This window comes from Glycine soja, chromosome 14 (assembly GCF_004193775.1).
Source record: "Glycine soja cultivar W05 chromosome 14, ASM419377v2, whole genome shotgun sequence".
Lineage (NCBI taxonomy): Eukaryota > Viridiplantae > Streptophyta > Magnoliopsida > Fabales > Fabaceae > Glycine > Glycine soja.
In genome coordinates this window covers 17,780,057-17,807,059 of record NC_041015.1, presented here as the reverse complement: position 1 = coordinate 17,807,059, position 27,003 = coordinate 17,780,057, and the positions used below count along the sequence as shown (strand labels likewise).

Sequence of the window (27,003 nt, the reverse complement as noted above, 5' to 3'; positions counted from 1 at the left end):
TAAAGATCAATTTCGCAAAAAGTTATTTTGGGGCAATCGGGAAATCGGATCAATGGTGGAAGGAGGTGGCTGAATACTTTAATTGTAGTATGTTGTCCATGCCATTCTTGTATCTGGTATCCCCATTGGGGCTAACCCAAGACGTAGCGAGTTTTGGGATCCTATAATTAGAAAATGCGAGAGAAAACTAGCCAGATGGAAACAAAGACACATATCCTTCGGGGGGAGAGTGACTCTTATTAATGCAGTCCTAACAAAAATTCCCATTTACTTTTTCTCTTTTTTCAGGGTACCCACAAAAATAATTGATAAGCTGGTAACCATTCAACGAAGATTTCTATAGGGCGGGGGAGCGGAGCAAAGGAAGATTGCATGAGTCAAATAGAAAACAATGTCTACCAAAAGACAAAGGTGGCCTCGGCATAAAAGATCTCAAGACCTTCAATACAGCACTATTAGGGAAATGGCGACAGGACCTTTTTCATCAGCACGGGGAATCGTGGGCTAGGATATTAGACTCTAAATATGGTGGATGGAGGACATTGGAAGAAGGAACAAGAGGTAGCCATGAATCCTCATGGTGGAAGGACCTGCTCATAACTCACCAACAGCAGCTGAACAATGCACTTAAAAAAGAAACAACATGGAGGGTGGGACGTGGTGACAAGTTTCGGTTTTGGGAGGACTGCTGGATAGGCAATGATACACCATTAATGGTAAAATATCCAAGACTGTATCAGGATTTCATGCCAACAACAGCAAATCATTATGCAGATGGGGAGCAACATAAGCGCCGAATGGGAATGGAAGTTCAACTGGAGGAGACCTTTATTTGACAGTGAAATTGCAATGGCTGATGGCTTTCTTGGGGAGATAGCACAGAAAGAAATCCACCCACAAAGAGAAGATACTTGGGTTTGAAAACCCGACCCAAGTGGATACTACTCAACAAAAAGTGCGTAGGATCTGTTATGGGGAGAATCAATGGGGAAAATCAGGATACTGTTTTTGAGGAGCTATGGAAACTTAAAATTCCAGCTAAATCATCAGTGTTTGCATGGAGACTAATCAGGGATAGACTACCAACAAAGCTAAACCTCGGAAGGAGACAGGTGGTGGTAAATGACACGCTGTGTCCATTCTGCAGTAATAATGAGGAGGAGGCTGCTCACTTATTCTTCAATTGCAGCAAAATCCTACCTTTATGGTGGGAGTCATTGTCTTGGATTAACATAGTGACAGCCAATGTTGTTAATGGCGGATGGCGGTTCATGGTGGAAAGCCAAAAATCTGCCATAAAAATATGGCGGATGGTGTAGTGGAAAATGGCGGATATCATGGCGGATGGTTCAGCCATTTAAAAGAGGACTGAACGGAAAAAAAATGTGGTGTCAAATAGAGAAAAAAAATAAAAATGGGATTGTCAAAAATAAAAAGAGGGTGTCAAATAGAAAAACGAAAAAAAAGCTATAGACATAAAAAACGGTGTCAAACACCAAAAAAAGATAAAAAAAAAAGCACACCACACTGAAGCTGCGCTGCGACGTTCGTTTTCGTGAGGGTGCGGGGTTGGTGCGGCGTCGCCTTCGCGGGGTCGTCTGTCAGTGCTCGTCGCCGTCGCGGGGTCCTCTGCTAGTGCTCGTCCCCGTCATGGGGTTGTGTGCCGGTGCTAGTCGTTGCTGGGTCGTGCGTGTGGGCCGTGGGGTCGTCGCTGCTGGGTGCAGGGTGTCACTCCTGGTCGCATGCTGCGTTTCCCCGCTGTGCTTTTGAATAACATAACGGGTAGGGTTGGGTCCGGTCAGCCCAACTCCTACTGCGCAAAAAAACAAAAAAACTCACTATTTCCGCAATACTGCCATGACCGTCATGGCTATGGCGACCGCCATTGTAAACCCGCCACGCCACCACTATTCGGTAGCGTTTTTTCAAATTTCTGCCACGTAAAACCGTCATAGCGCCGCCGTTGCCGCCATTTGATAACACTGGTGACAGCACTCCTGCAAAATCCTAGGGATCATTTTCTGTAGCATGAAAATGGGAATGTTGGTGTAATAAAGTCCACAAGATGGAAATGTTGGTGGGTTGCTTTAACATGGACCATTTGGCAACAAAGAAATAAGATAGTTTTCCAAAATAAAACCTTCAATGGAAGCAAAGTGTTGGATTATGCAGTACTCCTAATTTGGACATGGATCAAATCTATGGAGAAAGATTTTGTACTACACTTTAATCAATGGTCCACTAATTTAAGAGTAGGTTTTTGTACCTAGGATGAGATAGTAGGGGCTGGACTTTTGTAATATGTAAGTGTGAATCTAGCTCGGTTCCTTGTAACAACCAATGGAACCAGCTGGCTACATAACTCTCATTATGTATATTTAGTACCACTGGTACTTCTCAGATATATATAAAATATCTATTTTTGCTGAGCAAAAATACAAAAAAAGGTTACAATTTGTAATATTCCATACTATTGGTTCCATGGATCAGACTTAATACAGTCTCGATTGGAACCAAAGTTGGCTACTTACTGTTGGACAAGTGGTCTCAGAAATTTTAAGAAGGGGGATTGAATTAAGATTTTACAAACTATTCCCCAATTAAAATTTCTATACAAATTTTAACCCAAGTCCCAAGATTCCTTTTAAAATGAATTCCTAAATAATAATTCAAATTAAACTTACTGAATAGAAATAATAAGCATCAATAAATAAAAAAGTTTGAGGGAAGAGAGAATGCAAACATAGTTTTTATACTGGTTCGGCAAAGTCCGTTGCCTACGTCCAGTCCCCAAGAAACCCTCTTGGGAGTTCCACTATCTCGCAAATCCTTTACACCTTTTGAAACACACAAGGACATCCCTTCCTTTGTGTTCAGATGCCTTACAACAAGAGACTCTCAGTCTCTTGTCACTCAATTCCTTATTGAATGTCACAAGTGTTTGTCAAGGAATTTTTGAAAATAAGATGATTTGTCTTTGAGAGGATAAGAACTTTGAATTCAGTGACAAACTCTCTTAATCATTTGAGAGGATAAAACTTTTTGGGCAATCAAAAACTCTCTTAATCTTTTGAGAGGATAAGACATGTTGGACAATGAAAAACTCTCATCATCTTTTGACAGGATAAAACATTTTGGCCAAGCAAAACTCTACCAATTTCGTTCCCAAGTCACTAATTTATAGGTCTTTGATAGCCTTTCAAAATTCAAATGAAAAGCTGTGACTCTTGGGAATATTTTTCGAAAATCCTCACTGGTAATCAATTACCATAATGGTGTAATTGATTACACAGTTATTTCTGAAGAGTTATGACTCTTCACATTTAAAATTTGAATTTTTAAACACTGGTAATCGATTACCAACTTTCTGTAATCGATTACACAACTTTGAAATTTAAATTCAAATTTCTTATGGCTGTTTTAAAACGTTCCAAACCACTGGTAATTGATTATAAGCCATGTGTAATCGATTACATACTTTCTAAAGCATTTAAAACATTTAAAAGCTTTTTTTCAGAAGGCACATTGGCCACTGATAATCGATTACATCTTCTGGTAATCGATTACCAGAGAGAAATCTTTAAAATAAAAGGTTTTGAAAGAAAATCCTCTTGGCCAAACCTTTGTGCTTTCAAATCTAACTTATAGAAGTAACTTGTATTTTGGATTTCTTGAAGGTCACTTGAATTATCCATGAAGAACACTTGACTGTTGGCATCATCAAAATCTCTTGTAGTCTTGCTTCTACAATCTCTCCCTTTTTGATGATGACAACTCCTGAAATCAAGACAGTATATACAAGTTTGATAGAACGTTCACTCATCCCATACTCCCCCTTTCTTTTGGAGATTATGCCTAATTTTTCTGAAATTTATCTCTTGATTTCTAAACCCGTTTTCTTCCCCTTTGGCAACATCAAAAGGCCAAAGTGCGTGGAAATGAGAACACAAGTCATCCACAACCATGATCAAAGGATAGAATGAACACAAGTCATAAGCATTCAAACATAACGGTCTGAAAAACAACTAAACAAACAACCAAACATAAAGAAGCAAATACAGGAGTCGTAATCAACAAAGCCAAAATACAAGGCTAGAAAATGACTACGGAAATGCAGAAAATAAAACATAAGTAATGAAAATCTACGAATCTGCAAGAGGATCAAAGAATCGTCGGATGAAGCTCATGTCGTCTTCAAGTTGCGTGATGCGATTGTCCATCCCAGCAAAACGAGCATCGATGGCATTGAGGCGACTATCTAAGGAATCGAAGCGCTCACCAACATAGGTGCAAAGACCACGTAATTCTGAGAGAACTTCATGCATGAGTGCAGATGAGTCATCCCTCTGAGGCAGAGGTGAGGGAGTGCATTCTTCTTGCTGTGGTTGTGCATCTTTCTTCAACCATTGACCATCTTTGTCTCGACAGTAGCCAAAAGAGGTGACCACGCCAACACCAATAGCGTAGGAATGTTTCACTTGAATAAAGGGTTCAGACTCAAGAGGAACATTGAAATGACGAAGAAATAAAGTGACCCACTGAGGATAGGGCAGAGGAGCATTGGACCGCAATGTCTTATGTGACACCCTCTACCCCGACATATAAGTAAATAAAATATATAAAAAATATCGGTAACCAAATTCACACGGGTAAAAGGTCCACATTCACTTCACTATTATCAATTAAAACTTATAAAAAAATAGATTCGGCTCGAAACAAGGCCGTCAAAATTTGCAAAAATATTTTGTTAAATCAGTGAGATAAAATAAAATAGACTAACATTATGCAATTAATATAAAATTTATGTCCCACTGTCACATCCTATCAGAGCATTGTGTCCCGACGTCCTTCAGCACAAGGTTTCTTTAAGCACTTCACCTAGCCATCTGCTCCCCCGAACACAAGGTTCAAGATCATCACAGGATCCAAACACAACAACAAATCGGGAGTGAGTTATTACATTTCTAACTACTAGAGAGAAACAAAACAACATATAGTAGCCAAATACAATTTGCTTAGCATATCTCACATTATTTCATCATGTTGTAATTCAAAATTCACTTTTTAATCATCAATCAAACCTTTCAATCTTCAATCACAATACACAAGAATCACACACTCCGATCAAGACATAATAACACATCAATTTCATAATGAACAATTAGCAAGCGCATGAGACAGTTATGCTAAGACTCAAGCCTATATGCAATGTGGTACCATGTCAGTGAAAAACCACCCTGGGGCGCTTAGGAGTACATAACAAGACACATCACACAATGGGTTTGTCAGGTCACTCTCACTAAGTAAGATCATAGGGAGACCAGTCAGGGTCACGATGTTTTGCGAGAATGCTCCAACCATATGGGATCAACATAGGCTTAAAGGAGCACTCAAACTCGGTGACCCCCAAGGCCTACACTCCGAAGAGTCCGTCAGGGCCTCTTCCTCCTGATTCAGGTCCAATCCCTAAAATCATTTTAGCACACAGACACTGCTCGTGAATTATACAATACCCACGACCTCACACTCGTGTTTTAAACACGTACAACATATTGCGCTACAATTTAACACTGGTTCCTAAATAGGAAACCTACACTTTCTCTTTAACACTGGTTCCTAAATAGGAAATCTACACTTTATCTTTAATGCTGCGCATTTAAACTTTTCTCAAGATAACACTGGTCAGGTTATTGTACAATTCACAGCTTACAACACAAATAATGTCACATCAAGAGTTAATCACACACTTATTCACAATCAAAACTCATTCACAATTTCACATCTCATAATGTCACAATCCACCATCACATATTTTCACGTATCTCACAATTCAACACTTGTTCTACTTTACACTTTTATTCAATCTCAATAACAATATTATAATCTCAAGGCAACATATTACTCCACAATTCATCACATATTTCATTTATAAGCACTGCTCATGAATTATACAATACCACGACCTCACACTCATGTTTCAAACATGTTTAACATAATTGCACTACAATTTAACACTGGTTCCTAACTAGGAACCTACACTTTCTCTTTAACACTGCGCATAAACACTGGTCGGGTTATTGTATAATTCATAGCTCACAATATAATTAATGTAACATCAAGTGTTAAACACATCCACTTATTCACAATCAAACATCATGCCCTCATGTTAACATCTCATAACATTACATCAACCATCTCCTAACATTCCTAATGATATTCATAAGGTACAACATACACATGTTCATCAAATTTAACCATAATATTCTCAAACTCCAACACTTAATAATTTTTAGAATCATACTATAACACTCTACAATATTATTTACATAAATTATTAATATAAATAACTACTTCTATATATATAAACTAGCATACATCATATTGAATCACAAATTTCAAAGTAAGCTTCAATGCACAAATTGTAAATAATTATGTGAACACTTTGGTTTATTTCAATTATGATATTAATTTTTAAATTATATATAAAAAACCTAAAATGCAAGAAGAAGGGAAATACAAAATATCTCACTCTAAATTTCTCCTTACTTTATTTCATCAATTCATGTTAATTTGAAAAATGCTCGATTTATAGGGTTCACGCTCAACACAATAACATATCAATTTCACAAAAATTGATCTGTCAAACATATATAATTCACTGTAATAATTATAAGGATAAAATGAAAATTGCAAAAACACCCCGAAACTCATTCCAATTGATATCTCTAAGGATCCCTACACATGTTCTCACTAATTCCCAATTGTGAATAACTCATCCCTTACCTCTAATCGGGCTCACGTGTCTTCAGCCAGCGATAGCAGCATCTCTAGTGGTTTCCTGAGATTCCTCCAATTTTTTTCCTCTAACTGCTCCGATAGAGTTCCCAAACGTCAAAAAGATAGAGAAGGGATTGAAGCCTCCACTTGTACTGTCATCATGCGATTTATTTTTCTCCCTCCACAAATATTATCTTGCAAATCCCAACGGTCAAAGCGTGCGAAATTGAATTTCTAACAACATATCCAAATTTCATGAAAATCCAACGGTTAACGAAACCGGGATCGTAGTTTTACCGAGACAGCTCTGAGTTTCTGCGGGAAAGAAAATTGCTACAATGCGAGGGGTATTTCTCTTAGCTCAGACATAATATCGAAATTCCCAATGGTGAGAATACTCGGAATTGGGTTGCAAACGTGGTGCTCAAATTTCACGACGATCCAACGGTGAATGAGTCCGAGATCATCATTTTTCTGAGACAGGTTAGGTGGCCTGCGGGAAAAAGAGAGGGTTTTGGGAGAAGAGAGAAAAAATGAAATTGTGAGGCAGAGGAGGCTAAGGAGTCAGTCTGAAAACTGACCTAGCATGTTGCTATTTATAGCTAGGGGCATTTACGACCTATTATTTACTCTATTTATTTATTTATTATTTATTTTTGTATAAAAACAAACTTTATTTTATTCTCTATCAAACAAATAAAAAAATATCTTTTTTATTTTCTCTCAAATCATTATTTTAATTAATAATTATATCTCCTTATTTATTTATTTATAAAATCTCATCATTTTTTTTTAAATTCTATTTATTTATAAATAACTATCATTTTTAATCTAGTTTACGAAAATTGGGATGTTACACCTTATGCATGCGATACCTTACAAGATGGGCTCAGTCGAGCTGACGACCAGTTAAGAACGCCCACATGACTATCAGGTCCTCCTCAGAGACCTGAGCAAGATTAGATGACCGGGAAAGAAAAATATGCACAATAAGATAATGCATGATGTGACATTCGAAAGTCAATGAACCGGCAAGCAATCTGCCGGTCATTTCCGCCTGGTCAGTGCAGACCATTCGGCGGGCATCATGACTTGAAAAATCAAATTTCTAGTCATCAACAATGGTGCCCTCAAAAGGTACACGTTGACTGGACAATTGTGTTAACTCAAAAAAGACAGACTCATCAATATGCATTTTAATACCATGAACTTCAGAGATTAAGGAACTACCCAGAATTTTTAAATTTGAATAAAAGACATGAACTAGTTCAGGATAGTGGGGAAGTTTTAAAGACATGAAATAAATTAATCTGGAGTTTTGAAACACTTGAAAACAGTCAAATGTTTCACCATCAAAGAACTCTAAATCAAGATACTTAGGATCAAGAATTTGTCGAGATGAAAAGGAGAGGAGTACCGGTGACGCTGTTCGTCAGAAGAGAATAATGTTGAAGATGACAAGGAGGGTGGAATTGGTGCCGAGGGTGCTTCGGTGGCTCTGCGACGTTGAGTTCTTGTTGCCGCAGCGGAGGAGGAAGATCCCTTTCGTTTCTTGGACGATTCTGCCATGCTGTTTTGTTTTTGAGAATTTCAATCGGTGGAATCAATAGAGAATCGAAAAAGAAGAGGATTGGAAGTTGTGGGAGTCGATCTGGTGAAGAAATGAGTGAATTATGGTGTTTGGAAGATTTGGGAATGCAGGTGTGCTGTAAAACACGAGGGCGAGCCCTGGTGCGGCGGTAAAGTTGTGCCTTGGTGACTTGTTGGTCATGGGTTCGAATCCGGAAACAGCCTCTTTGCATATGCAAGGGTAAGGCTGCGTACAACATCCCTCCCCCATACCTTCGCATAGCGAAGAGCCTCTGGGCAATGGGGTACGAAGTTTTAGGTGTGCTGTAAAACGTTGAGGGTTGCGCAAGAGCTTCTGAAAAACGCGTTATTTATAGAGGAGGACGAATGGTAATCGATTATAGGTCTTAGTAATTGATTACATGACCATACTGCCTACTGGTAATCAATTACATCACGAGTCTTAGATTCTTAAAATGTGAGTTTGGGCTTAACTCAATTCCAAAAGTTAGTTCAAGGGGTGAGGGTGACCCTTTATTTTTAGTCAATGTGAGACTTGGGTTTTTTCTAATACACCCCCTCACGCCCAACACTTCTTGGGCTTGGTGTGTGGGTAACAATGGTGGGTGATTCTTTGGATTAATCTTGGATATACTTTGATACCATCTTAGATTTTTAGAATGTGAGTTTGAGCCTAACATAATCTCAAAAGCTAGCTCAAGGAGTGAGGGTTGTCCCTCACTTATATACTCTAACTTGGCTTTATTTTTAGCCGATGTGGAACTTGAGTTTTTTTTCCAATAACAAGTCCTTTAGTATCTCAGAGCCAACTCATTTGTGTCCTGTTTTGCTGCCTCTTCTCCAAAACTTTTGCATGACCGTTTAGGTCACCCTAGTTTGGCAAAATTGAAGATCATGGTTCCTAGTCTCAAGCAACTTTAGATGTTTGAATGTGAGTCGTGCCAATTAGGCAAGCATGTTAGATCCTCTTTCCCTAGACAATTTGAAAAAAGATGTAACTCAGTTTTCTATATTGTTCATTCAGATATTTGGTGACCGAGCTGAGTAACATCTTTTGGTTTCAGATATTTTATAATGTTTATCGATGAATACTCTCGATGTACTTGGGTTTATCTAATGAAAGAAAGACCTGATTCATTTCAAATGTACTTGGTTTCAGATATTTTGTAATCTTTATCCCTAGTTTAGCTGAGTGTCTCTCTTTCTTCTCCATGCAGGATACAGGGAGCTAGTTGTTCAATGTCTACTGGTTCTCCTGATCCATTTCCTTGGCCATCAGCTTTCCATATGACGGATCCTTCCTCTACATCACATCCTAGTGAACCAAGTTCTGATTGGCCCATTGGTATTAGGAAATGTATTTGATCTACTCAAAATTCTCACCCTATTTACAATTTTTTGAGTTATCATCGCATATCTCCTTCATATTTCTCCTTCGTTTCTTCCTTGTCTTCTATTATTATTCCTAAAAATGTTCAAGAGTCACTTGATCATCCTGGTTGGCAACAAGTCATGATTGTTGAAATGTAGGCTCTTGAGAACAGTAGCACATGTGAATTAGTTCCTCTTCTTCCTGGGAAGAAGATACTTGGCTGCTGGTGGGTTTATGCTGTTAAAGTTGAGCCTAATGGTGAGGTTGATCGACTTAAGGGTCGATTGGTTGCCAAAGGCTATACTCAGATTTATGACCTTGATTACTGTGACACCTTCTCTCCTGTGGTCAAGATCACAACTATTCATCTCTTTCTAGCTATGGCAGCTATTTGTCATTGGCCTCTTTATCAATTAGACATAAAAAATGCCTTTCTTCATGGTGATTTAGAGGAAGAAATCTATATGGAGCAACCTTCTGGTTTTGTTGCTAAAGGGGAGTATGGTTTGGTGTGTAAATTGCGTCGATCTCTCTATGGGTGCAGGTCACGTGACCTACAGCTCGGCCTTCGCTTTTTGAGACTTCCTCTACCCACATCTCTATGTGCCCGCAGCACTTCCATATGGAGAAAGATAGGCTTACCATGTTCCATCAATAGCACCTAACCTATGCCGATTTTGGCAGACTGTGCTCCACCCCGGTGAACTCATGCGATTCCGACGTGCCCAGAGGCCAGAGGCGAATCCATTCACGGTCCGTAGGACCAACACCATTCGAAGGTGGGTGGCCCGCCCCGCCTAGAACAATCATGTTTGACTGGGCTTACACACATTCGCTCACTTATGCTGTCCCCCCTCAGCTCACCCTGCTCAAATAGTCACCATGTGCTTGGTTTGGGAAATGTAGTCATATTGTTCAGAATTTTGGAATGAAGGGAAGTGAAGCAAATCACTCTGTTTTTTATAGTCATCCTTCTCCCGAGAAGTGTGTTTATCTAATTGTCTATGTTGATTACATTGTTATTATAGGAAATGATGCTGCCAAAATTTTCCAAACTAAGCAGCACTTATTTAGTCATTTTCAGATCAATGACCTTGGCTTCCTAAAGTATTTCCTTGGTATTGAAGTGGCTCAATCAAAGGAGGGTGTTGTTATTTCACAAAGAAAATTTGATCTGGACATTTTGGAGGAGATAGGTATGACTAATTGTAGGCCTATTGATAGTCCTATGGATCCAAATCAGAAAGGTTGCATACGCTGTGGGCTTCTCTCACCTGCTGTTTGTAGTATCAAAGTAACAAATTGGTCTTTTCAGGCGAAGCATTTGATGGACAGAAATTCTTGGAACAAACACTATGTTTTTGCTGGCTGTGGCTAAAAAATTTCGAGAGAAACTTCAATATATCTTTCCATTATTGGTCCAACAACATTAAGAATGGTTTTTTGTATGGGGGAGGGTGATGCTAACTAATCTTTTGTTGTTGTTGGGTTCTCAGCTGTATTATTAGTTACTGGACTCTGGTACTTTAATATGTACTTCAGCTGATCCATATTAGGACACCATAGTTTGATGTATTGACTAGTATGGCTGAGCTGTACATATATCAGCACAACTTGTACTGTTTTACTATTTAATATAGTATACATACTTATTTTTGCTGATAAAAAAAAGGTGAACCTTTTCCAGATCCAAAGAGGTATAGAAGGTTGGTTGGGAAACTCATTTATCTGAAAATTACAAGGCCTTTTCTATCATTTGTAGTCGGAGTTGTCAGTCAATTTATGCAGGATTCTCACATTGGCCACTAGAATGTTGTAATTTGCATTCTTAGATACATTAAAAAGACTCTAGGACAGGGATTATTGTATAAGGATAATGGAAATACCCAAATTTGTGGGTACTATAATGTTGATTGGGCAGGTTGTCCCATAGACAGGTGATCCACCACTGGATACTATGTATCTTTTGGAGGAAATACTGTCTCTTGGAAAAGCAAGAAAGAGAGTGTTGTTGTCCCATCAAGTGCAGAAGCAGAATATAGAACTATGGCTCTTGTTACTTTTGAATTGGTGTTCAGCAGATGAAGTTGTATTGTGATAATCAGACTGCTCTTCACATCGCTTCTTATCCTGTATTTCACGAGAGAACTAAACATATCGCAATTTTTTACTATTCATCAAGTGCCTTATGACCAACTATTACCTCTCGTTGCTTTCTATATGAAGGGTGATGCTTTGAGTTGATTTAAGTGGATGTTCCAAAACCTACAATTCTCCGATTAGGTTTCCTTTACTTGGGCCTTGGAGCTTCGTTTTGGACCGTCTTTATATAAAAACCATTAGATTGAGCAATTTGAGCTTTTAGACAATATGGGTCCATTTCAGATTATTAATTCCAATTTGAGAGGATTTGTAAGTACGCTCTCAGGCTTCCTGCTGAAAGCATACTGAACTTTTTCCTTTCTGAGCTTCTTCCATATATTTGTCGCGAGTTGGCTGTCCATCAACCAACCTCGATTGCTCAAGCCATTGGCCTTACAAAGCTGGTGGAATCTAAGATTAAGGCCTCAAAGAAGGTGATTGCAACTCACGGTACTTTCACTTGATGATGAATGCTAATCGCAGAAACAACTCTCTGAAAGGAGTGATGATTGATGGAACCTGGATTGACGAACCGGCAAGAGTGAAAGAGGAAATCAGATTGTTCTTCTTGCAAAAATTTCAAGAACCTGATCATCATAGACCCTGGTTGGATTGAATCTGTTTTTAGACCATTGACCAACTACAAATGATATTTTGTTGGGACGCTTTCAGGAGGATGAAGTAAAACAGGCTATATGGGGCTGTGGGAGTGAGAAAAGTCCAGATCTAGATGGACTAAACTTCAAGTTCATCAAGAAATTCTGGCAAACAGTCAAACCTGATGTCATTTGGTATCTAGACGAATTTCATGTCAATGGAAGTTTTCCAAGGGGTTATAATGCATCTTTTATAGCCCTAATTCTTAAGGTGGCTGATCCACAACTCCTAAATGACTACAGACCTATTTCATTAATAGGTTGTATGTACAAGATATTGTCCAAGCTGCTAGCTAATAGAATGAAGAAGGTGATGTCACTCATAATAGATGAAACTCAATCTGCATTCATAGGGGGCCGACATCTGTTGAACAGTGTATTAATTGCAAATGAGGTGATCGAAGAGGCTAAAAGGAGTCAAAAATCATGCCTTTTTTTTTTTGCACTGCAAAAATATGATTGTATTAATATACACTTCAGTACTAGATGTACTGAAGGTTAAGAATTACAAAGGTAAAATCTGTCAAACCCCAGCTACAAAAAGAATCACATAAGATAACAGCCCTATCCTCACACATCCTAGGACATTTCTGCCTTTAGCCTAGTAGACCATTGGTTAAAATGGATATGGGAACTTTTCTCCATGCCATTTAACCAAGACCAAGTGTGAAATAAAGCTTCGTCCATGACTTTTTCAGAGCAGAAATTCTGGTTATTAAAAACCATAGAGTTTCTATGCTTCCAAATAGTCATGGATAGAGCTACCCACAGGACTTGCCATCTATGATCCACCGAACTTTTTCCACTCCATAGGGAGAATTGCTTAAAATGATCTCTAGGCTCAGTGGAAAAAGGACCCACTCTATTGACCCAACTCATAGTCTCCCACCAAAGAGTCCTAGTTTTTATACATGAGTACAGGATATGATCAGCTGTTTCCTCCTCCTCATCGCACAGCGGGCAGTTATAGGAAAGCAGCTCCACATGTCTCCTCCTTAAGTTAGCCTTGGTAGGGATTTGGTTCTTGAGTAATCTCCAAGAAAAAGCACTTGCTCTAGGTGGAATTTTGAGATTCCAGATTGTCTTGAAGTCACTATCTTCAGTAACCTGGCTGTCACCATCCTTCAAGAAGCTATAAGCTGCCTTTGTGGAATATGGTCCACCAGTATCAAGCCCCCATAGCAGAAGGTCCCTGCTTGCTGGTTGAATTTGAAACTCAGCAATGTCTGCCATAAAAGCTGCTGCCATATCAACTTCATGGTCAAAAAGGTTTCTCCTCCATTGAAACTTCCACTCCCATCTATTATCCACTAAGATACCCATTGAGTTGATTAAATGGTTCTGCTGAGTACTAACGTTGTACAAGCTTGGGTATTTATCCTTTAGGCTTAAGTCACCCTCCCTCCACTTATCTTTCCAAAACTTGAGTCTTGACCCATCACCCACCTTCCATCTGAAATTGTTAATGAGGCTATTGCTGTGATGTTAGTGAAAAACAGACCTCAAGTCCTTCCACCATTGAGAGAAATGAGCACTGTCCCTACCAGAACATAGGGTATTCCACCCTCCATATTTAGATAGCAAGACTCTAGCCCAAAGCTGATTGTGGTTGTTTGCCAATTCCCAGCCCCATTTACCAAGTAAGGCTTCATTGAATTTGGTTAGGTCTCTAATCCCTAGCCCTCCTTTGCTCTTGGGAAGACACACAGTGTCCCAATTTACCCATGCAATCCTGGCTGCCGCAACAACCCCTCCCCATAGGAAATTCCTCTGGATAGATACTACTTTTTGGACCACTTTTTTTGGGAATTTTAAAGAAAGACAACAGATAAATAGGCATGGCTGATAGGACAGAATTGATAAGGGATATCCTGCCCCCCATAGATAAACATCTCTGCTTCCACTTAGCCAATTTAGATTCAAACTTGCTAATAAGAGGTTGCCAAACATTCCAGCTTTTAGAGGACGAACCCACTGGAATTCCAAGATAGGAAAAAGGAAAACCCAACTGGCCACAGTTAAGGTAATTAGCTGCTTCCCTACACCAACTCACAGATTTACCCAAGCACCCAAATTTGCTTTTAGCATAATTGATCTTGAGCCCTGAAGCCAGCTCAAAAATTCTGAGGATAGACTTCATAGCTCGAACATTTGCTGTAGTCGCGGCTCCAAAAAACAAGGTATCGTCTGCATATTGCAGTATGTTGATCTCTTCCTTTTGCCTCCCTACTTGATAACTGCTGAAGATATTTTTAGAAACAGCTGTCCTCATCAAACCAGTAAGGCCCTCGGCTATTATGTCAAAGAGGAAAGGTGCAAGAGGGTCGCCTTGCCTTAGCCCCCTCTTAGGTACAAACTCTCTAGTAGGGCTGCCATTTATCAAGATTGATATAGTTGCACTAGACAAGCATCCATAGATCCACTTTCTCCATCTATCACAGAATCCCATCCTCTTCATCATGTAGTTTAAAAATCCCCAAGATACCGAGTCATAGGCTTTTTCAAAATCAACTTTGAAAATCATGCAAGGGTTATTGTTACATTTGGCTTCAGCTAAGACTTCATTAGCAATCATCACACCATGGAGAATATGCCTTCCTTTGAGAAATGCAGTTTGCCTTTCATCAATAATGTGTGGCAAAACTAGGGCCAGTCTATTAGCAAGGACTTTAGATACTATTTTATAAACACACCCTATAAGAGAAATGGGTCAATAATCATTGAGAGATTGTGGGTTATTGGCCTTGGGGATAAGGGCTATGAAGGATGCATTGCTTCCTTTGGGGAAAGAGCCATTTATGAAGAACTCATCCATAAATCTGATAAAATCAGGTTTTAAAATATCCCAAAACTTTTTAATAAAGTTGAAGTTTAGCCCATCCGGGCCTGGGCTTTTATCACCATCACAAGCCCAAACTGCAGACTTGATTTCCCCTCCGAGAATCTAGCAACAAGGCTTTCCCTCTGCCCTTGATCAAGAGAATTAAACTGAATCCCATCCAGAGTTGGTCTGCACTGATTTTGTTCTGAAAATCTTTCTTTGAAGTGCTGAAAAACTGCAGACTTGACATTATTGGGCTCATGAATCCGCCCCCCATCAATGCATAGACCTTGAAAAGCATTTACCCTCCTTCTACGATTGATGATTCTGTGGAAATAGGATGAGTTTCTGTCCCCTTCTCTTATCCACTTCACTCTGGATTTTTGCCTAAGCATGGATTCATAGGCAAGAGCTGCACTCCACAGCTGTTCCTGCAAGGATTTCCTAAGCTGAACTTCATCTTGGGATATAGTTGAAGCATTACTACCTGCCTCCATGTCATTTAACTGCTTTTTAAGATCATTTATCTTTCTAACTGTGACTGACCCATGCTGCAAACTCCATTGTCTTATATCTTGCTTGAGAAGCTTTAATTTCTGCTTAAGAACATAGCCACCCCATCCACTAGGGTGATAATTTCCCCAGCTGTGAATCACCATATTCTGAAAACCTTTATCCTTCAACAACCAGTCCATGACCTTGAGAGGTTTGGGCCCCCAATCCATGATTCTGGATCTCAAAAGGATGGGACAATGGTCAGAAAAGTCTCTATCTAACACAAACTGTGTAGTATCTGGCCAAAGAGACAGCCATTCATCTGACAGAAGGAACCTGTCCAGTTTGCTCATAACTGTTCCATTGGGTCTACACCAAGTAAAGCATCTCCCAACAGACCTCACCTCCTCAACATCCATGTCAGCTATCCACGAATTAAACTCAGATATTATTGGAGCTCCCCACAGATTGGGATGAGCTCAATCTCTCTTGCTGATGTCTTATAGAATTAAAATCACCCAATAAACACCAAGGGCCATCATGATAAAGAGCTTTAAGATGTTTAAGCTCTTCCCACTGGTCTCTTCTTCCTTGAAGATCACATGGGGCATAGACATTGGTGATATACACCTTCTTATTGTCTTTAGTCCATGTACCTTCCAGCAAAATGAATCCTCTGCCTACTACCCTTCTATCCACCATAAAAGCTTCATCATTCCAGATACAAAGAAGTCCTCCTGCTGCATTATTAGAAGGAGCAAACTCCCATGAAACATTATCATCCCCCCAAAGATATTGGCATAATTTCTTATCAATAGCCGCCTTTTTGGTTTCCTGGATACAAAGAATATCAACATTATGAGCCAAGGTTAGCTTCCTAATAGCTGACCTTTTGACCCCACTTCCCAAGCCTCTAGAGTTGAATGACAGAATATTCATGGCTCCATGGATTTCATACCCATCACTCCTGCTGATGTAGAGATTATAACACTGTTAAAATCTGTAGAGGCATTGTTATTTTCTTCAGTAGTGGTGTTCTCAGCAAAGGACACTCCCAGGTCCCTAATAATCTCTCTATGCAGTGTCTTCTCATTGTCGAAAATGCCCTTGTTGAAGCTACTGCTGGATACAGGGCTATGAGCCAAGCAAGCCTTCTCTGGGCTCATTTCTTTTGATTCTGGAAAAAGAGTGTGACTTCCAAATTCAAGTGTATCCTTCTTACGTAATTGAGCCTCATTCCTTTGCTCATTTGGGTTATTATTGCCCTGGCCCAGGTAATTTGTTGGAGTAAAAGCCTTTCTTCTAACGTAGACCTTAATGGTTGAGGGTAATTTGCTTCCCATAGCCTTTGGGCTAAAGTCTCCCAGGCCCAAAGTCTGATTCAAGTGAATTCCCGCACGGGTTGCATTATCCCCTACCTTTGACCCTTGTTTGACTCCAATAGGAGACTCATGGATATTATCCAGGGGATCCTCTCCTGTTGACCGCAAGTTATAAGGGGTATGAACAGCACAAATACCTTTACCTTCAACATGCCTTGTGTTTAAAGTAGACTATGAGAAGGCATATGATTCAGTCTCATGGGATTTCTTGTTATACATGCTGAGAAGGACAGATTTTAGCCCCAAATAGATCAAATGGATTGAGGGATGTTTAAGATCTGTGTCTCCTTCGATACTAGTGAATGGAAGCCCCTCGGCTGAGTTCATTCCACAAAGAGGATTGATGAGAAAAGCTGTGGAGAAAAATTTGTTCAGAGGATTCCCAGTGGGCTCAAACAATGTGAGAGTAAGCATCCTACAATATGCGGATGACTCAATATTCTTTGGCGAGGCATCAATGGAGAATGTCAAGGCAATCAAAGTTATCCTAAGGACCTTCAAACTCGTATTAGGCCTCAAAATTAACTTTGCAAAAAGCTGTTTTGGAGCAATTGGAGTGTCAGACCGGTGGAAGCAAGTTGCAGCCAATTACTTGAATTGTAGTTTGCTGGCCTTTTCTTTCATTTACCTGGGCATACCCATCAGGGAAAATCCGAGGCGATGTCAATTGTGGGATCCTATCATTGACAAATGTGAGAGACAATTAGCAAAGTGGAAGCAAAGACACATTTCTTTTGGGGGGTGAGTGACCCTTATTCAGTCAGTGTTAACATCGATTCTCATTTATTTCTTTTCTTTTTTCAGGGTCCCTAATAGAGTGGCAGACAAGCTGGTGAGTTTACTACGCAGATTCCTATGGGGTGGCGGATCTGAGCAAAACAAGATTGTCGGGATCAAGCGGGAGACAATATGTCTCCCAAAAGAAAAAGGGGGATTGGGCCTCAAGGACATTAAGACTTTCAATCTTGCATTGCTTGACAAATGGAAATGGAATCTATTTAAGCATCAAGGAGAATTATGGGATAGGGTGTTGGAGTCAAAATATGATGGCTGGAGGAGCTTGGATATAACATCTCGAGACACCAATGAATCAATATGGTGGAGGGACTTAAAAATGGCTTTTCATCATTCGCAATAGGGCTTGGCTCTTCAAAATGGAACGTTGTGGAGGGTTGGGTGTGGTGATAGAATCAAGTTTTGGGAGGATAGCTGGGTTACTGGGGAGGAAACATTATTAGCAAAATATCCTAGATTATATCTCATTTCCTGTCAGCAAAATCAGGTCATCCGGCAGATGAGAGCTCACAAGAACACAGGGTGGGAGTGGGATTTCATATGGAGGAGGTCACTTTCCGACAGTTAGATTGTCATGGCTGATAGCTTCCTAAGAGATGTTGAAAGCAAGATAATGTAGCCACATAGAAGAGATGATTGGGTGTGGAAGGCAGATCCAAGTGGGCAATACTCGGCACAAAGTGTTTATAATATGTTAAGGGGAAAACATTAGAGGGGAATCATGATGGATGTTTTGAGGAGTTATGGAAAATAAAGATCCCAAGCAAAATTTTAGTTTTCGCATGGAGATTACTTAGAGATAGATTGCCAACAAAAACAAACTTGCAAAGGCGACAAGTTGAGATCAATGATATGTGCTGTCCATTCTGCAGAAGCATGGAGGAGGATGCAGCCCACTTATTTATCCACTGCAGCAAAATCCTTCCTATATGGTGGGAATCCTTGTCTTGGGTGAATATCCAAGGTGCTTTCCCGCAAATTCCAAGGAACATTTCTTTCAACATGTAACTGGTCTGGCTAGTGGAATAAGGGTCAATAGGTGGCAATGCTGATGGTTGGCTTTGACATGACTCATATGGCAGCAGAGGAACAAAATACTGTTTTCCAATGAAACCTTCAATGGCAATAAATTGTTGGATGATGCAGCATTCTTACTCTAGACATGGCTTAGAAGTTTGGAGAAAGATTTTACAACCATTTTAACCAATGGTCAAGTAATCTTAGAGCTGGTTTTGTGTATTAGCCGAGAATAGCAGCCATAGGATAACAGTAGATATAGACTCTTGTATGTAGCCAGCTTTTGGTTCCTATCGAGACTGTATTAAGTCTGATATCCGGAACCAATTGTATGAACTATCACAATTATGTACTCTTTGTACCTCTGGTACTTCAATATACACATATATTATATTTGCTGATAAAAAAAAAAAGGACTCCAGGCCTAAAATCTTTCATTCCCCATCCAACTCGGTTATGACTTCAGTGTCTGTTTTGGCCTTTACTGGTTCTCAGCCAACCTCCACCTTCCTATGAAACACGTGACCGTGGTCCAGTTGCAGGCAAGGCATATGCAAGGCCTATGCTATTGCTGTGATGAGAAGTTCGTTGCAGGCCACAAGTGTGCAGCTCTACGTCTCTTGTTATTCATTAAGGATGATTGTGAGCTCACACCTGATATAGCAAATGAGCTTTTTATGTTAGTTGCTAAACCAACCCCTGACACTGAGGAACAACCTGTACATTTCCAACTATCTCATCATGCCATGACAAGTCAACCTAACACCCCCAAGTTCCAAGGGTCAATTGCGGGTTTCCCTATACAAGTTCTGGTTGATAATGGCAGCACTAACAGTATTATCCAGGCTCGGTTAGCCAAGCATTTAAAGTTGCCCTCTACTGCTGTTGTTCCTTTTTCTGTTATGGTGGATAATGGCAGCACTAACAGTATTATCCAGGCTCGGTTAGCCAAGCATTTAAAGTTGCCCTCTACTCCTGATATTATTCCTGATATTGTATTTATTATAGAATATTCTATTTCCTATTAATCATTAATTGATTGATCTTGTAATAAATACTAATTTCCTTTTCCATATTATAAATAGCATGAGGTGTGATCTACATTGACACATGACTTACAACAGTACAACACTATTATATGGTATTGGAGCTTGGGTTATTCTTGACAGAAGAATAACGAAATTCATTCTACATCGGGGATCTACTGTCTCCGGTGGACCTCTCTACTAATTGTCCCTCTTTCTGGCGATTTTTCCTCTTTTCACCACAACGTTCCTTTTGCGTGAACATTAACATGCACGTTGCGGAAGTGCTTACACTGTCCATTGGGCTTCCATCTCGCCGGTGTGACACTCTCGCACGTGACGTTGTTTCCACGCGACCCCCTCTCTGGCGACCTCCCCGCCTTGCTCTTCTCCGGCAAACTTGTTTGATTTTGTTTTGCTGCTATTTGGCTGACCCACAGTCTAGCAACCGCACCATTGTGCTTCGTCTCTTTCCAGTGAAGCTTTTCTGACGACCCTTCCGAAGATTGTCACGCCATCCACGTGCGTAGCCAACTCAAAAACCTGCCACACGCAACCCCGTATAGGGCCCTAGGGCATGAAGTTCACGCACACAACACGCCTGTGCGTGCATGGTGTGACAAGATCAATTCAAAATGGGTGTCAAAGTTGATAGAATGACACCTCTGGTAACATTTTATAGATATTAAATTTAACCAATCCAATCGTTGAACCATATTATATTATCCTGATGCTCATGTATTCCAAATTCATATAATTCAGACATTTGTAGATTTGTAATCTAATAGTAGAAATTTACTTAGCTTTTAATTAAAATATTATACATTAAAATAAAGTGATGTGATGAAGTATCAATTAATATTTAAATTATATGTAATTTGTAAACGTGATCTACTTCATGAGAACTTCCAATGCAACAATTGAATTGATAAAACTTAACATCTGTAAAAAGCTGCCAAAGGAGTCAATTTTACCAAGTTTGATTTCTTAATGGACCTTATGTTGATTGCTAGTAGGCTATTGAAGATTCTTTTTCTGTTACCTTGGAATGCAAAGAGCATCATCTTATTGAATCCAATTTTCTTGGAGCTGTTAATGATTCTTTTTGTCTAATACTGATCCCCAGTTGGTGCACTATTGTTCAGATCACTATTGAAAAAACGGTTTTGCAACAAAACTACAGTTGTTATGAACTTCAAGGTGAATATGTGTTGCCTGGCACCAGAGATCGTAATCCTGTTGACAAAGAAGGTGGCCTTATAAAAAGGCTTATGTCTGGTCATATTGGTAATGCTATATCCTCAATGGGCAGGTGGAGAATGAAACTTGAAGTTCGTAGAGCAGAGGTTGCTGAGATGCTTCCCCTTGCTCGGCTTCTTTCTCGAAGTATGGATCCAGCTGTTCGGTCAAGATCTAAGGTTGTATCACTATCATTATTTATGTCTTGGGAGGTTACATAAAATAATAGTTAACCATCTTAACTTGCATAATTGATTAGTATGCTTTGGTAATGCCTTAATTTTTCTAGCTGATAGAAATGTATATCATATATCTAGGTTCAGTGTGAGTATATGATGTATTTTTATTATTATATTTTTATCATGCAAATATAGTAATTTAGGAAATTGTATCTTTGTATTTATTATGTTCATTATGTAACATTCAAATTCATGATGTCGATTGGACATACAGTTTACCACATGCTTGTTTATTTTCTCTCAACATATTATCCAGAACATGGAGAGGAAAACCAAAACCATGCACCACTGCCTGCTGGTGACTTTTAATGTCAACTGCATGTTGACCTCTTGGCTACATCAGTTTCCAGTAGATAACTGCCTCTGGCCAATGTTAATCACCTCCATTTACTTGGTCATTCACCAAAGACCAAGCCACAAAGGCCACATACATGTCCTTGACATCCCAAAGTTTTTGCCTCTCATCCCAATCCCATGTATCATTGTTATGATTGCACATGGTGGTGGGTCTTGCTGCTGGCGTCCCTTGACATCACCTCTTTAAATATGGCCTCACCTTCTCCATTTGTGCCCTGAGTTGTTCAATGCAGTTGCTCAAAGTCATTGCATTACCTTGAGGGCTTCTGTTTTGGATTTGTGATCTAACCCATGCCTGGTACTGGTTCTCCCAAGTTACAATGCACCAAATGACCCTGTTAAGATATCTCCTGTTGCCTAGGAATATGGCCAGAATAAGAATACTCCTTACAAGACCTGGCCAATCCTCCTCTCAGATTAGCTTTTAGGAGTTAGGTCTGATCCATTTCATTAGTATCAGAGCCTATACAGTCTTAAACTTGGGCTACTATTAGAATTTGGGCTTAGGTTCTAACTTGATCCTACAAAACCGGCATATAAGGTAAGGACTACCCAATTCTTATAAGGACGACAATGGTGGTATCTCTCCGAACCTAATTTCAGCCTACCTTCTACAACCCTCCTTTGGCTCCATACAACAAATCGCCCCACCCCAATGCTCTGCTGTCAGGTTGGAAGGTACCTCTCTCTCTCTACCCTAAAACTGACCCAGTTCACCGCACCTGTTGCCTCTCCTTACATACACTTAGTAATCTTGAGCCTTGGAGCTACATTGTTCTGACATCAAGTTGTGTGTAGAGAATTCTTTTTAATAAGAAAATGTAATCTACTTTTTTTACTGTATCTTTCACCCAAACCCGTATTCATCTTTATACTTATTTTCTTAAGGAAAACTTATGCATGTTGCTACACCATCTGTGTGCAGGATTTCTTCATGCAAAGTTTGCAGTCAGTAGGATTATATACTGAAAGCCTTCAACAATTGCTTGAGGTATTGTCAAAGGAGCAATACCTAATATGTTTGTCCCCTAGTGTCTTTGGAATTATTTTGTATTGATAATATTAATTAGCCCAATAAAATGCATTGATAAGTTTTTTTTTGTGGCAATTGTCAATGATATGCACAACTTGTAGACAGTGAGGGGGCTTCATGCTCCATCAAATGATGTTGTTCTTGACGATTTAAGTCTGCCTGGTTTATCTGAACTCAAAGGTCACTGGCATGGATCTCTTGATGCTAGTGGTGGGGGAAATGGAGACACGCTGGTAAAATGTTCAGTGTTTTGTATTCTTGGGAGTTGCATGAATAATTTAATTTTGAATATTGATTTTCTTATTCTGTTAATTTCAGGCAGAATTTGACTTTCATGGGGAGGACTGGGAGTGGGGAGACTACAAAACTCAGCATGTGTTGGCAGTTGGTGCTTATAGTAATGATGACGGTATGCACCTGGAGAGAATTTTTATCCAGAAGGATAATGCCACCATCCATGCAGATGGAACATTGCTAGGGCCTAAAACCAACCTCCATTTTGCGGTATTAAATTTTCCTGTTAGTCTGGTCCCAACTGTAGTTCAGATCATTGAATCTACAGCAATGGATGTTGTCCATTCTCTGCGACAGTTGTTGGCACCCATTAAGGGTATATTGCATATGGAAGGAGATCTTAGAGGAAGTTTAGCAAAACCAGAATGTGATGTGCAAGTAAGGCTCCTGGATGGTTCCATTGGTGGTGTTGATCTTGGAAGAGCCGAAGTTGTTGCTTCTCTAACCTCAACCAGTCGTTTTCTATTCAATGCAAAATTTGAACCTATAACCCAAAATGGTCATGTACTCATTCAAGGTAGCATTCCTGTTGCGTTTGTGCAAAATAACACATTACAGGAAGATGTAGAATTAGATAAGAGTCAAGTTACTTGGGTTCCTGATTGGGTCAAGGAGAAGAATAGAGGGACCGTCGATGATGCCAGCGACAAAAAAGTTTCTAGAGATAGAAATGAAGAAGGTTGGAATACTCAGTTAGCAGAAAGCCTTAAAGGTTTAAATTGGCAAATTTTAGATGTTGGAGAAGTCAGGATTGATGCTGATATAAAAGATGGGGGAATGACATTGGTTACGGCTTTGTCTCCTCATGCAAATTGGCTTCATGGCAACGCAGATTTGAAGCTTGAGGTGTGTGAAATGAATATAATTTGTCTCACATATTTGATATATACTTCTCTGAATTTTGTCATATGGCTTGACTTAATAGGTGAGAGGTACAGTTGATCAACCAGTACTTAATGGACACGCATCTTTCCACAGGGCATCTATTTCTTCACCAGTGCTCCGAAAACCACTAACCAACTTTGGTGGAAATGTTCACGTGCAATCAAACAGGTTATGCATCACCTCACTGGAGAGTAGGGTAAGCAGAAAAGGAAAGCTTCTTGTAAAAGGGAATCTGCCACTCAGAACTAGTGAAGCAGCCCCAGATGACAAGATTGAATTGAAGTGTGAAGTTCTGGAAGTACGGGCACAAAAAGTATTAAGGTTGCTTTTATAACTTCTGCAGATTTCATAAGTTAAACATTTTATTAATGGATGTAATGTGGCCGATGTGACCACTAATTCATAAATATTAATTATTTTTGGAACTACATCTTCCAACAGCCCCCCCTCCCCCCCACCTCGTTATAGTCTCTATTAAAGCAGATGTTCTACTTTTGTCAGTGGTCAGGTTGATTCTCAGTTGCAAATAACTGGTTCGATATTACAACCAAACATATCTGGGAATATCAAAATAAGTCAGGGAGAAGCATATTTGCCACATGAGAGAGGTGGTACTCCTGCTTCTAATAGATTTCCATCAAATCAGGCTGTGCTTCCTACTGCTGGTGTTAGTCGCATGTTTGCTTCGAGATATGTTTCAAGATTTCTCAACTCAGAATTTGCATCTTTAAGGGAAAAAGTGTCTCAATCCTTTGGCTCTGGTATTACTTTACATGCCTGTGAAATATATGATTTGATATGTTTTAATTATAGCAGTTTAGTATGGGATTACTCCCCTTATTACTTATTATTTAGTTTCCTTATTTTGTAAACCTCCTTCGTTATAAATACAAGTATTTTGTGTGGTCTGATACAACAACACAACAATAAATAATTCTTACATGGTATCAGAACAAGGTTGAGGGAATTACAAAAATTGTCCCCCACCAAGGACCTACTTTTCTCAATGGACCTTTATGGTCATTGCACTTATCCTGACGACTTGCTTCTGCTTTCTGATGAACCTTTCTCCTTTTCCGGCCACTGTCGACCACCGTCACTTCTCCGGTGACACTCACTTGTCTGCGAGACCAACCCCAGCCCCCTCCATCTCTAGCGAACCTCACTAGCCCCCTGTTTGGCTGTTTTTCATACTGTTTGGCTTTCGTTTTGCTCACGTTTAGGTTCTGTTTGGGCTTGTTTCACTGTGTTTCATGTCCTCTACCAACCCTCTTTCAGCATCCACTACCGCAATGGCACTCACCAATGTCCCTCGCACACACACCTATGTGCAACTTTCTTTCCAGGTGAACAGTACCCACGCCCACTATTGGGCCTGTTTGGAAGCCAGTTCACCGCCCTCTTGTCGGTTTGCTTCAATGACCTTTCAAGAACACCGTGCCGTCCACAGTCGCAGCCAACTCTACACATCGCCACAATGGCCCCACGCAGGGCCCTTTTCCAACGAGAGAGGTTCACACACATGGCGCGTGATGCATCTCCGGTGAGCATCACATTGGAACTGCCTCCTTTCGTCGCAACTACGGGCCTTCGTTGGCTGCCATCGAGGTTTTTCAGTGCAACCACACTACTGGAACCGTCTTTATTTTCGTTTTTGTTGGGTTTATTGCATTTGTAACAAGTTTGGTTCATATGACATGCTCCAATTTGAGGGGGAGTGTGAAAAATATGATTTGATATGTTTTAATTATAGCATTTAGTATGAGATTATTTCCCTTATTACTCATTTAGTTTCCTTATTTTGTAAACCTCCTTCATTATAAAATTAAGGTATTTCGTGTGGTCTGATACAACAACACACAATAATAAATAATTCTTACAAAGTCTATTAGTTTACTTGGTATTACTTAGTGTTAGTTAATTGACAACTTGTTGATAACTTACACTAAGTAAAAAGCCAATACACTTAGTGGAGTAATATTCAAGAAACGGAGAGAAAGAAAGAGAGAAAACCAAAGAAAAATGTAACTAATATTATTGTGATCTGAAAAGTTTGTAAGAGTTTGTTATAACAGAGATATATATAGATCTCTAACTCTTCTAAACTAACACTAACAGACTTTGACTTCTTAATACCAGTGAGGTACAATTAGCAAAGCTAACAGCCCGTACAAAGCACATAATCTGCTATCTAACACTAGAGAGGTGTTGTTAGCAAAAGCTAATGACCCTTACAATCATTCTACAAATTTTTTTTCACAGTTGTACAAGTACATACTCTAATACCCCCCTCAAACTCAAGGGGAAGAGTTTTCAGAAGAAACACTCTTCACATTGAGTTTGTCTCTGAGAACTTCAAATCTTGTTGCAGAAAGAAACTTTGTCAGTACATCTGCCCACTGATCCAGAGTTGGAATATGCACAATGGAAAGCTGCTTGGCCAGAATCTTTTCTCTTACGGAGAAGACATCAATTTCCATGTGTTTTGTACAACTATGAAACACAATTGTGAGCAATAGACACAGCACACTGGTTATCACAAAAGATTACAGGAATAGTAAATGGAACTTGTAACTCTGTTAGAAGAGCATGAATCTAAGTTAACTCCGTGGAAGTTTGAGCTAAACTGTGATACTCAGCTTCAGTACTGGACCTGACAGTGACATTTTGTTTGCGACACCACCAAGATATTAAATTTGGACCAAGAAACATAGCGCCTATCATCCACATTGGATGCCCAGTCAGCATCACAGAACACACAAAGAACCAAGGGCTTTGTTATAGAAGTAGGCTGAAGGAGTAGGCCTTGAAACAAAGTGCCCTAGAGATGCAGCCATAAATTAACAAACTTTATTGACAACAAAGCTGCATTCGGGTCTAGTAA

At 39.6% G+C, this 27,003-nt stretch overlaps 1 protein-coding gene across 3 annotated transcripts in view; it reads left to right on the top strand.

Annotated features, from left to right (window-relative positions):
* The window catches only part of LOC114384905, a 100,271-nt gene that overhangs the window by 57,235 nt on the left and 16,033 nt on the right, over window positions 1-27,003 (top strand). For 2 of the 3 annotated variants that reach the window (XM_028344737.1, XM_028344735.1), the window contains 6 exons: window positions 21,218-21,490; window positions 22,833-22,898; window positions 23,042-23,173; window positions 23,259-24,080; window positions 24,160-24,440; window positions 24,621-24,880. In XM_028344737.1, coding sequence (XP_028200538.1) covers window positions 21,218-21,490; window positions 22,833-22,898; window positions 23,042-23,173; window positions 23,259-24,080; window positions 24,160-24,440; window positions 24,621-24,880 — 1,834 coding nt within the window. Of the gene's footprint in view, window positions 1-21,217; window positions 21,491-22,832; window positions 22,899-23,041; window positions 23,174-23,258; window positions 24,081-24,159; window positions 24,441-24,620; window positions 24,881-25,465; window positions 25,728-27,003 lie in introns of all 3 variants that reach the window. The other variant, XM_028344736.1, reaches the window with a different exon arrangement.